Source organism: Marmota flaviventris, chromosome 4 (assembly GCF_047511675.1).
Source record: "Marmota flaviventris isolate mMarFla1 chromosome 4, mMarFla1.hap1, whole genome shotgun sequence".
Lineage (NCBI taxonomy): Eukaryota > Metazoa > Chordata > Mammalia > Rodentia > Sciuridae > Marmota > Marmota flaviventris.
In genome coordinates, this window is record NC_092501.1 from 83329405 (window position 1) to 83342331 (window position 12927).

The 12927-nt window shown below is 35.6% G+C and overlaps 1 protein-coding gene across 1 annotated transcript in view; it reads left to right on the forward strand.

Moving 5' to 3' along the window:
• LOC114097622 (phospholipid-transporting ATPase IB-like) overlaps window positions 1–12927 on the forward strand; it is a 155435-nt gene that overhangs the window by 29591 nt on the left and 112917 nt on the right. Inside the window, 5 exon segments of the mRNA XM_071611730.1 lie at window positions 4233–4293; window positions 5300–5405; window positions 5992–6071; window positions 9165–9229; window positions 9319–9385. Of these exon segments, the coding sequence (XP_071467831.1) occupies window positions 4233–4293; window positions 5300–5405; window positions 5992–6071; window positions 9165–9229; window positions 9319–9385 (379 nt within the window).

Consider the following 12927-nt stretch of genomic DNA (forward strand, 5'->3'; position numbering starts at 1 on the left):
AAAAAAACAGCCATGGGTAAAGACACCCCTCTGGAACCCTAGCTGTCCAGAGGGCCAAGGCAGTTTGATTACAAGGCAAAGGACCATTCCAGCTACCTAGGAAAACTCTCCTTGAATGGAATATTTCTCAACACTAAAAGCAAAGGGATTTGGGGATGCAGCTCAGAGGCCTTGTGCCAAAATTAAGCAAAATACAATCAATTATCATGTAACAACAGCAGAATAAATTTTAAAAAAAGAAGAAGTGGGGAAAGAGGGTAGGCAAGAGAGGTAATAGAATGGAGAGAAAAAGAAAAAATGAGTAGAGTATAATTAAAAATAAAAAACAACCAGGCACTGTTGCTCACATCTGTAATCCCAGTGACCCCAGAAGCTAAGGCAGGAGGATGGTGAGTCCAATGTCAGCCTCAGCAACTTAGTGAGGCCCTAAGCAACTTAGTAAGATCCTGGCTCAAAAATTAAAAAGGGCTGGGGATGTAGCACAGTGGTTAAGTGCCCCTGGGTTCAAACCCTGGTACAAAAAATAAACAAACCAACAAAAAATCCTGGTAGTATGGATCTGTCCAATTAATGCATTATTACATTATCAATAAAAATGCATAAGATTATGGATTAAGTAATACAATTTCCAATAGAGTCAGGGAATCCATTAAATTAATACATAAAATGATACCAGTCTAATAAAGACTAACAGCAAGGAATCAAAATTTATTCCTTGCTGATGTTTCTGAGATAAAGGTAATTCTTAGTGAGACCTCCTGGTTTGGACTGTCTGCTATCGGGAGGTGTAGTAGATATAGAAGTTTATAGTGGAACCTCAGAGTGACTCACCTGTATGTTTATTATTAGATCTTAGATTATTAGATCTTTCTACATCAGACTTTTGATTCAAAGGCTTCCCTGCACTCAAGTTCTTGCATTTTTCTATGCTGGTGTCCATTTGTCTGCCTTTGGTATGAGCTTATGTGGTTACAGAGCTTTAATGGATCATCTAAAAGCCGGTAGGATTGTTGGATGGAAACTTTTGAGTGTCTTCAGCCTTGTGGCCTGCTCTTTCCCAGGCTGGAAGAGCAGTTTGTGTTCTGAGTAAACACCTTGTCCCAGGGACTAGCTGAAAATAACTATTCCTTCTCTTTTTAATGGTAGTGGTTCTGCTGGTCTGAGAGATCCACCTGCCCAGTTTAAATGAGAGCCCCCTGCCATCAACTGGAGAAAAGATGGGACCTTGGGTGACCCAGAGAGTCTGTAAATCCCAGCAGGTGTGCTCACTAGCTGATAAGTCCTTGTTAACCCCATGATAATTTTTCACAATTAGGGCTTGCTTTTCTTTCTTGCTACAGGGCATTAGAATGGGTCTGAGAGTCTCTAAGGGTCAGTCCCAGGATATTGGCTGTGGTGTATTGCCTGGGCTGGACTATTAGTAGATATCCCAGGTAGGCAGCTCTAAAAATGCCACACTATGAACTGGTTTGCAGGTGCATGCCTGCAGCTCTGCCTCGACAGCAGCTCTTGCTGTCTGCCTGAGTAGCAAACGTGGCTCCGATAGATTTCCCCCTCAAAAACTCTGAACCTTCCAAACTGCCAGACTGTGGCTTCTGTTTTTAGGAATTGTCTGGCACTAGGCCACCCAATGATTCAGCCTTTCAGTCAGAACTCCCAATAGGGCTCTTCCACAGACCTGTTCCTGGACTGATTTTTGGGCTCAGAACCTACCTTTGCAGTGAGAAAGAAGAAAAAAGATGGAGACTCATGGAGTCTATGTTGGATCTTGTGGATGTTGAAAACAGTGTAGAAAAAGTGTGGTGATCCCTGCTCTTCCGTGCACAAAGTTGCCCTTTTAAGATGGATCCTGGTCCCAGCTCTCACTTTCTCCAGCTCTCATTTTTCTCCAGCAGCTCTGATCCCGAGTCACCCCAGTTTGTTGCACTGCATTTAAATCTCCTTTATGTTCAAACAGCATATCTATATGATGGTGATGTAAAAAATTCTTGTGATCCATATGGTCCCCTCCCTCCCTTTGCCATTTTGCTTTCAGCACTTGAAAAGGGTTCTCCCCTCCCCCACTAAGCAGCCAGGCATGCCCTGAATTGTTGTAGAATACTCCACTTAAAAAAAAAAAAAAAAAACTGTAATTTTTCTAAAACAAACAATAAAACCACAAAAAAAAACCCAAACAGAAACAAATAACAAAAACTCACGATATTCCTCCACTCCTGCTGACCGTTTTCTCTTTGTTGGGATCCAATTCATCTTCCAGCAGCTCAACAAGAATTTATTTTATTTTTAAATTTATTTGTTCTAATTTGTTATACATGACAGCAGAATGCATTTGGGTTCATAGTATACAAGTGGAGCACAATTTTTCATATCTCTGGTTGTACACAAAGTAGAGTCACACCATTCGTGTCTTCATACATGTTACCTAAGGTAATGATGTCCATCTCATTCCACCATCTTTCCTACGCCATACCCTCTCCCTTCCCCTCCCTCCCCTTTGCCCTAATCAAAGTTCCTCTTTTCCTCCCATGCTCCCTCCCTACCCCCATTAATGGATCAGCATACACTTATTGGAGAAAACATTTGGCTTTGATTTTTTGGGATTGGCTTACTTCACTTAGCATGATGTTCTCCAGCTCCATCCATTTACCTGCAAATGCCATGATTTTATTCTCTTTTAATGCTGAGTAATATTCCATTGTGTATATCCAAGCAGGGGGCATGAATTATGCAGGAGGCTGTTACCCACCATTTTCTTCTTATCATTTTTTTCTTAAAATGAGTTAGCTTTTATTTATTCTAAGACTTATCTGAATTTCTAATAGTATAGTTGTATCTGAATGATGCTGAAACTTAATAGAGCCTGAATGAAAGCTTGTGGTTATTTAAAAATATGGTTTATATTTGCTTTTATACATGGTTGGAATTTTTGAAGAGTTTTATACCGATAGTCTTGTAACATGTATATTTCCTCCTTCATTTTCTCTTAGAAATCATTCAGACAATACTAATGATGGTAATGAAAACCTCAGGTATGAACATTTTTCTTTCCTACTTTGCCTTTGTTCCTTTTCCCTGAAGTCAACTTTTATGAATAATAGAGTATTGATTTGTATCACCTTCCTCTTGTCCAGACCTCAAATGGCAGCTTCCAGAAAGCTCTCTGGGTAGATCTCTCCCATATCATATTCAAAAAACTTAGAATTTATCCTTTAATTTACTGCTTTTGAAGTTACTTTGTCTCAATTTAATTTGTCTCAAATTATTTTTAACTAACAGATTGAGTATCCCTTTCCTGAAATGCTTGGGACCAGGAATGTTTGGGATTTTGGATGTTTTTCAATATTTGAGTATATGTAATGAGATATCTATATACAACTTATACTCATAGCCTGAAGGTGATTTTATACAGATTTTTAGATTTCAATTGACATATAATAATTATACATGTTTATGGGTTATAGTGTGATATTTTCATACCTGTGTACAATGTACATTGATCAAATCAAAGTAATTTATATAACCATCATTTCATTTATTTTGTGGGTGTGTGTTGAGAATGTTCAAAATATTCTTTTAGCTATTTTGAAATATACAATAAATGATTGTTAGCTATTGTCACCCTACTATGAAATAAAACACTAGAAATTAATCCTCTTAACTATATATATTTTTTCCAGTACTGGGGATTTAACCCAGGGGCACTTAAACATTGAGCTACATCACAAGCCCTTTTTATTTTTTATTTTGAGACAGGTTCTTGCATAATTGCTTCGGGCCTCACTAAATTGTTGAAGCTGGCCTCAAAGTTGCAATCCTCCTGCCTCAGACACCTAAATTGCTGGCATTACAAGTGTGTGCCACCATAACAGGCTTAATTGTAATTTTTATGCAATATTTTTGATAATTTTGTTCATGAAGAAAGGTTTCATGGTTTGTAATTTTCCATTTGTTTTATCACATTGGTTGTCAAAAAAATTTGGATTTTATAGCATTTCAGATTTTAGATTTAATTTTTAATTAGGGATGTTCAACTTGCATACAGTTTTCAGTACAAGTGTAGGTATTTCTAATGCCATTTTGCACTTGATGTCTGGGAAGATGTATCATTTAACTGAATTTTAGATATTTACTACAGCTCTATAGACTCTGTGTAGATCCTTCTCCTTTTGAGTATTGGCTGGTGCTATTAGGGACTTCTGGTCAAAAGTAATCTTCTGTATTCTTCCTCATAGTAGAGCATCTTTCTGTGAATTTAATGACCCTAAATTATTGGAGAACTTTGAGGATGGTCATGTAAGTCTGCTATTTTTCCCTTCAAAATGGACATGATAATGCTGTATAACTTTAAAACTTACATATAATTTCCTAAAAGAAATATAATTTTCTGAACCCAGTAGGAGAGAGTCTTGGGAAAAAAATGATCTATCAACCAAGAATTTCTGGTGCAAAGGAATTTTTTGCACCAATATAATGAGCTAAACACTGACTTTATTGTGTGTGCATTTAAACATCATACAAGACCTTTTACTATGTAGTTATCTATTTTTCAACTATCTTCTTTGTATTGCATGCCATCAATATCTTCATTATTCCAACATACTGATATACTAGATTTGAAATCTTGATCTTCTATAAAAAAGTGATCTTTTAAAGCATACATCCATACCTGTTTATTCTTTGCTTAAATACCCTCTGAATACTGGCACTGCACTAAGGATAAAATCCAAACTCATGACCATGGTCTTCTCTCCAACCTCATTCTTTGGCACCGTCTTTTGCTCAAGGTGCTAAAGGTCACACTTGTCTGGAGGCTCCACAATCACACAAAGCTGAAGCTTTCTGCTTCAGGTCCTCTGAACTTGCTGTGTCCTATGTCAGGTACAGGCCACCACAAGTGACAACTATACAAACAGTGAATAAACCTTTTTTGTTTGGATATTAATTTAACTGTCTCCTTAGATTCCCTGGCCACCTGTCTGAAATAGACTCCTCTTCTTCTGTCACAGGCCCTGTTTTTTTCCCTCCAGCTTCAAGAAATTCTATCTCCTCCAGGAGGACAGAAGCTCTAAGAGGGCAGGGCCATTCTGATGTCTCCCTAGCCTCCTCTACTGTCCCTGACTCGGTAGCCACCCACAAACACTTTTTGAATCCATGATGTTTCTTGGCTGGGGCCTGCCTTGTGTGTTCCTGAGGTTTAAACCTCAGGCACCATACCTCAGTTGGTACAATATTGCAGATTCTGTATAATTTCCACATGGCTGGCATTTAGGAGACTCATTATCTCTGCATCTTTTTCTAGCCCTCATCAGAATACATTAAGGAATTCCTTACCCTCTTATGTGTGTGCCATACAGTTATTCCTGAGAGATGTGGAAATGATATACTCTACCAGGCTTCCTCCCCAGGTAGGTGTCATGTGCAAAGAAAGTGTGCACCTCATTGTGCCTAGTGGGTAATGAGGCTTCAGGAGAAGTTGCTGCTGCTGCTGATATCCATTATTCCTACCTCTTCTTTCCCTGAAATTCTCACTAGTGGGGATACACAGAACAGAGCAGCTCAGAGCCATTCTACAACCCTGGGGCTCCTTGTCTCTCATTTCAAAGATTGTTGTAAAGAGGCCAAGATGGGCTCTTGGGCCTGGAGAGCTGAGCAGTGTTTTGGTCATAACCAGGAATAAAACAGAGGTGAATTTAAGGCCCTGCAATATTTTATGAGGGTACTATTAATGTCATTGAGAAGAAGCAAAATCATTATGTGTAGAAGTGCTGTTAGCTGGGTAAATTCATCTTAGTCCAGAAAAAGGCCCTATTTAACCAGATTTCTTCTTCATGAGCACTAGTACCTAGAAGGACAGATAAATACACTTGGATCAAAAAAGTCAACTTTAAAATATGTCAAAGTATTTTAGTATTGCAGAATTCAAATCTGTATTAAATTAAATTTGGTATGAATATTGCTTTATGCCTATTAATATGGACTATTTATTGACAGATGAAGCTGCTTTAGTGAAAGGAGCAAAAAAACTTGGCTTTGTTTTCACCACAAGAACACCTTATTCTGTCACCATAGAAGTTGTGAGTATGACACTGAATACTTTTGAATGTTTTACAGACTCCTGATTTTCAATAGAAGTACAGGTGTACCATGGTTCAGAGTAGAAATCCTGAAGATTCTGGGATTTCCTCTTTATCTCACCCCTTTCCAAACATTGGCCTCAGGGACCTTCTTTCGCTTCTCTAAGTTTGTCTTGTCTTATTATTGTGCATTTATGCAGGGTTTGTGAAGATTAGATGAGTTAATACATAGAGAGTGACTGGGATTAGTGTCTGGCACATAGAAAGTACACAGTTTAAGTGAGCTATTCCTAGAGTTAAAATCATCGAAACTTTGAGAGATGTACTATGATTTTCTATGTGAAATTTACATTGTTTAAATATTTTTTGTGAATTCTGTTAGTATATTGATTTTTCATTTGAGTGTGTGTGTGTGTATGTGTGTGTGTATGTGTGTGTGTGTGTGTGTGTGTGTGTGTATATATATATATATATATATATATATATACATATATATACACCAGTATTTTTCTTTACCAGTATGAAGTGACCTTATTTGTCTCTTTTGATTAATTTTTGTTTGTAGTCTACTTTGTAAGATAAGAGAGTAGCTACTCCTCCCTATTTTGGGGCTCCATTTGCATGATACATCAATTTCCATCTTTTTACTTTCATCATGTGGCTGTCCTTGCCTATAAGGTGAATTTCTTACAAATAGCATATTGTTGAGGATTGCTTTTTAAACTCATTCTGTTAGCCTATATCTTTTAGTTGGAGAATTGAGACCATTTACATTCAAAGTTATTACCAGGAGATGTTTATTAATTCCTGAGATGTTTATTAATTCCTGCCATTTTGATTTATTTATGTTTAATTTTGTCCTATTTCTCATTTACTTAGCTACTCTTAAAATGAGATTTTTTTCATTTATGAACTCTGAGGGTTTTTTAAAATTTCTTCTGTGTGGAGTATTTCAATAAGTAAGTTCTATAGAGCTAGTTCAGTTGTCATGAATTCTTTTAGTTTGCACTTATCCTGGAAACTGATGAAGGAAGAAGAAACCTGCCCTGGGCTTCATGTATTATTCCATCCTCACAACTCCTTCAAGTAGATCTTCCTGTCCCCATTTTGCTGCCCTACCCTGTCAACTTGTGATATCCCTGGATACCGACAGGGCCACTACAAGTTCACAAGGTAGAGACTCTGCTGTTGAACTAAACTCAACCATTAAGGCTAGCCATTTTGTTGTCCAACTCTGAGATTCTGTCTTCAAAATGGATTACTTTCAGAGACTTTCAGCTGAACATATATTTGATTTATTTTGTCTTTAATTTCCAAGATTATGTTTGGTTCTTTTTCAATATTTCTATCTTTTTTATGGAATTTCTCATTCATATCCTATACTGACTTCCTTAATTCATTCAGTTGTTTTTCTTTGGTCTCTTGGAATCCATTGATTATTTTTATAATGATTCTTTTGAATTCTTCATCTGATATTTAATCCACTTCAATATCTTTGGAGTCAATTGCTGGTAAATTATAAACCAGAGGAGGTGTTGTGTTATCTTGAATTTTTCATATTTCTATGTTGAGTCTGGGAGATATTGTGTGGGCCTTTTCTGGACACAGTATTCACTTGCTAGAGTGATCTAGATTGAGATTCCTTTGTAGGTGTGGTATAGACAGCTTTTATGTTAATTGTCTGTTTTTGCTGTAATAGTAAATGACCACAGGTGGGACCTGGGGGCCCACCTCTATCTGTTTCTACTTGAGGCTTGGTTGTTAATTTTGTTTTTTGTCTCTTCTATTATTTGTATTAAAGTACAGCCGAAGATTGTTATTGATTTGTGTATAAAGCAAGATGCACTGTCTTTTGGTTGAGTTTAGTTCAACAGCAGAGTCTCTACCCTGTGAACTTGTAGTGGCCCTGTCAGAACCTAGGGATACTACAAGTTGACAGTGAGGGTAGGGCAGCAAAATGGGACAGGAAGATCTACCAAAGAGTTGTGAGGATGGAATAATACATGAAGCCCAGGGCAGGTTTGTTCTTCCTTCATCAGTTTATTTTTTTTTTAAATTTTGTATTTGTTCATTTTAGTAATACATGACAGTAAATGTGTTTTAGTTATACATGACAGCAGAATAGCATACATACAGAGAATATAACTCCCCTTTATTGTGGTTTTACATGATATACTAGTTGTGTATTCATATTTGAACATAGGAATATCATGTCTGATTCATTCTACTGTTTTTCCCATTTTCATTCTCCCTCCCTTCCTGTTACTCCCCCCTGTCCAATTCAGTGAACCTCCATTCCTCCCTCCCCGCACCTATTGTGAGTCAACATCTGCATATCAGGTAGAACATTAGGTCTTTGGTTTGGGGTGTTGGCTTATTTCACTTAGCATGATAAACTCCAGTTACATTTATCAGCAAATGCCATAATTTTATTTGTCTTTCAGGCTGAATAATATTCCATTGTGTGTATGTACCACATTTTATTTATCCATTCATTCTGTTGAAGGGCATCTAGGTTGGTTCCATAGCTTAGCTTTTGTGAATTGAACTGCTGTAAACATTGATGTGTACGCATCACTATAATATGCGGACTTTAAGTCTTCTGGGTATATATCGAGGAGTGGGATAACTGGGTCAAATGGTGGTACCATTCCAAGTTTTCTGAAGAATCTCCATACTGCTTTCTATAGTGGTTGCACCAATTTGCAGTCCCATTAGCAGTGTATGAGTATACCTTTTCCCCACATCCTCATCAACATTTATTATTACTTATATTCTTGATAATTGCCATTCTGACTGGAGTGAGATGAAATTTCAGTGTAGTTTTAATTTCCACTCTAATTGCAGAGATGTTGAACTTTTTTATATATACATTTTTTGACCAATTGTATTTCTTCTTCTGTGAAATGGTCTATTTAGTTCCTTTGCCCATTTTTGATTGGGTTATTTGTTTTTTTGGTGTTAAGTTTTTTGAATTTTTAAATATATCCTGGAGATTAATGGTCTGAGGTGCAGATGAAGAGTAACTTCTGAGTGGTAGTAGTAGTAGTAGAAGGTTGGAGAGATTTACAGTTAGGATCCTAGTTTAAGGAACTAGGTAAAGAAAAGGAAATGGAGACTGGCAATTGAAGAAACATGTTGATTTTTTCATCAATTGTCAGCTGGGGACTCTATGGAATTCTTTTGACTTTAGTTGTGTTATGTACTAAAGAAAATAATGATAATTTTCATATCGTTTTAGCAATAGAAAAAGGATGTCGATAATTGTACGGACTCCTGCAGGACATCTTCGGCTATACTGCAAAGGGGCGGTAAGTGTTGGGATTCATAATTCACATGAACTTTTTCTGTCCCTGCTCCACCAACTTGTAGAAAGTTGTTCACAACTTAACAATATCTTTAAATGGTGTTTTCTCTCTGCGGTTGCTTTTGGTTGTCAACAGACTAAAACTTCATTGCATGGTAGCCAAAGAACTTTCTCACAGCCAGAGTTCTGATGTGAGACACCAGAATGCTTGTTAAGCTTAACGTCAGTGATATGTTAGCTGTCATTTGGTTTTTTTATTGAGAACTAATGATAAGATTGTTTGTGCCAAGAATTTGTCATAGGAATTTTGATCCCAGTTTCACTTCAAAGTATTTGGATTTGGTACATGTCATGAATTTCTTTTAACCTTTGTAAATCTTTTTTAAAAAGTATTTATATGTTTATTTACCACCATATAAGTTTACTGAGGTATGATTAAAGTTTAAAGTTTACTGAAGTAAAATAAACTGTATATTTAAAGTGCACAAATTGTTAAGTTTTGATCCTGATTTGTTTTCTGTCATCATATATTTACATTCACTAAAATATTACATCCATGAAACAAGGATGTGTGTGTGTGCCTGTTTGTTGGGCTTCTTGCATTCTTAATCATACTGAGATTTGTCCACACTGTAACTTATACCAGTAGTTCACTTCTTTGTGATGCTGAGTGTTATTTTCATTTGATGGCTGTATCATAGTCTGCTTATCCATTCACCTGTTGGTGGATATTTTGTTTGCAGTTTTGACTACTACAAATAATAGTCCTATCAGCATTTGTGTGCAAGTTTCATTGGTTTTATTTTTATTGGATGTATATACCTAGGAGTAAAATGACGGGATCACATGGCAGGTATATGTTTAACTAAACTGTGGTTACACTCCTACCAGCAATCCTTGTCAATACTTTGTGTTGTTAGTCTTTTTAATTGTAGCCTTTTTATTTTTAATTGTTTATTTTACTGTGGCTTTTATTTACATTTACATACTGTGATGGGATACTGAGCTTCTTTTCTGGGGTTTATTTGTCATCTGTATTGGGTGTCTCCAAGACCATTCCTATGGAGATTTACTAGCAGGAATCATCAGACTCATCATATAGTTTCCTCATGGCTGAGATTTATAATAGTAGCACAGTAAGAATGCACAGACAGATCTTAAGGGGAAAGACATAGGTGGAGTCTGGAGGAATCAATTTCCATGGAGTCACAAAGGGAAAGTTTATATCAGTTTAGTGAATTGTATACCAGCCAAGTTCCTAGATGCCAGCCAAGGGCCAATCTTATAAGAAGGTGTTTCTGAGGATAACAGTCTCGAACCTAATATGTTAACTTTCTTGCATACCATCAACTTATTTCTTTGGTGAACAGTCTTCTTAAATATTTGATCTCCCTTGGTTAAAAAAAACTTAATTTTTTGGAGGTAATATTCCCTCAGCTTATATTCTTTGAAAGTGATCATAAAGAACATAAGTAATTGGTAGAATTTACCAGTACATTAATTTATGTCTAGTGCTTCTCTTTTGGAAGATTGATTATTGGTTCAATTTCTCTAATATATGTAGGACTATTCAGATTGTCTATTTCTTCATGTGTGAGTTTTGGCAGATTGCATCTTTCAAGAAATTGGTCTATTTTGTTCAGGCATACCTATACATTTGATATTTTTTATCTTCTCTCTTTTTCCTGATTGGCTGGCTAGACAGTTTATTAGATATATTGATTTTCCTCAAAGAAACTGATTTTAACCTTATTGATTTTTCTTGAAAGCTTTCTTACTTTCTATTTCACTGATTTCTACTCTTTATTTTTTTCCATAAATTTGTCTAATTTTTGTTTCATTTTCTCTTCTTTTTTCTAGCTTTCTAAAGTACAACTTGATTTGGGAGTCTTCTTTTCTAATGTAAATGTTCAGTGCTATAAACCTCCTCTATAAACCTACTGCTTGAGTAGCAGCTCACAAATTTTGATATATTACACTTTCATTCAACTCAAAATATTTTAATTTTTCTTTGGTTTCTTCTTTAACTCATGAGTTATTTTTAAGTGCTTTTTGTTTTGTTTCTGCTTTTCGTTTTTGTGATACTGAGGTTTAAACCCAGGACCTCACTTATACTATTCAAGTGCTCTACCACTGAGCTATATCCCCATCCCTTTTTATTTTATTTTGAGTCAGGGCTGGCCTCAAAACTTGTGATCCTCTTGCCTCAGACACCCAAGTAGCTGAGGTCATTACTAGAAGAAGTGTTTTGTCTTCACATATTTAGGAATTTCCTGGAGATATTTCTTGGATTGACTTATAATTTAATTCCATTGTATTCTTAGAACATTCTTGGTATGACTTGAATCTTTTAAATTTTATTGAGAGTTGTTTTATGGGTCAGGTTTTGGTCTGTGTTGTCAAATGTTTGGTGTGCCCTTTAAAATAATAGGTATTGGACTGTTTTGGTATGTGGTGTTTTGTAGCTATGGATTTAGATACAGTTGGTTGGCGCATGCACATAAACACACACATATACATATACACACACTCATATACATACATACATACATACACTTACTGGCTTTAACTATTTGTTCTGTCAACAAATTGAGAGGGGAATATCAAAATTCCAAACTATAATCGTTTTATACTTGCTCTTATTAGGTACATAAACTTTTGGGATTGTTATTTCATTTTGATGAATTGATCTCTTTGACATTGTGAAATGATTCTTTATCCTTTTTAATATTTTTTATTCTGAAATCTCTTGTTTGATATTAATATAAATGCCCCACATTTGATTAGTTTTAGTATGGTATATCTTTTTCTTTTCACTTAAATAATTTACATGAGTATGCTTCAGCGTGTTTCTTTTGGGGAGCAGGTAGTCGGTTCTTGTAGTTTTGAGTCATTCTGGAATTTTCTGCCTTTTAACTGAGGTATATAGATCATCTTTAGACTGTACTTATTGATATGGTTAGGTTTCAATGTATCATGTGGACATTTATTTCCTAGCTGTTCCATCTATTTTTCCCCCTTATTCTGATTTTTTTCTGACTTTTTTTTGGGATTACTTGAATATTTTGTGTTATAATTTCTCTTCTTTAAAAAATTATTAGTTTATACTAGGCATATTAAATTCATTATATTTTACCTACAGGTGATATTATATTACTTTAGTTATAAGAACCTTACAATACTATAATTCAGTTTGCTTTCAATCTCTGTGCTATTGTGGTTGACATTTTGATTTTACAAATATTATAAACCTCACACCACATTGTTATTAATTTTGTTTAAAGTTGATTATCTCTTAAATATAAATAATTGGCTAGAAATATAATCCATTCATATGGAAGCTGATCAGTCCATTGATACCTAATGTTCCTCAGCCTTCCCCCTCTCTTTCCATGAAAGTAATTCTTCCAATCACTTACAGTCTTCCCATTCAAGTAAGTTGATGAATAAAATATTCACCATTTTGTTATATGTTTCTAATGATCTACTTTCTATTTGTTAAGAATTTTCTTTTAATATGTAAGTAAACAAAATAGATGTTTTTAT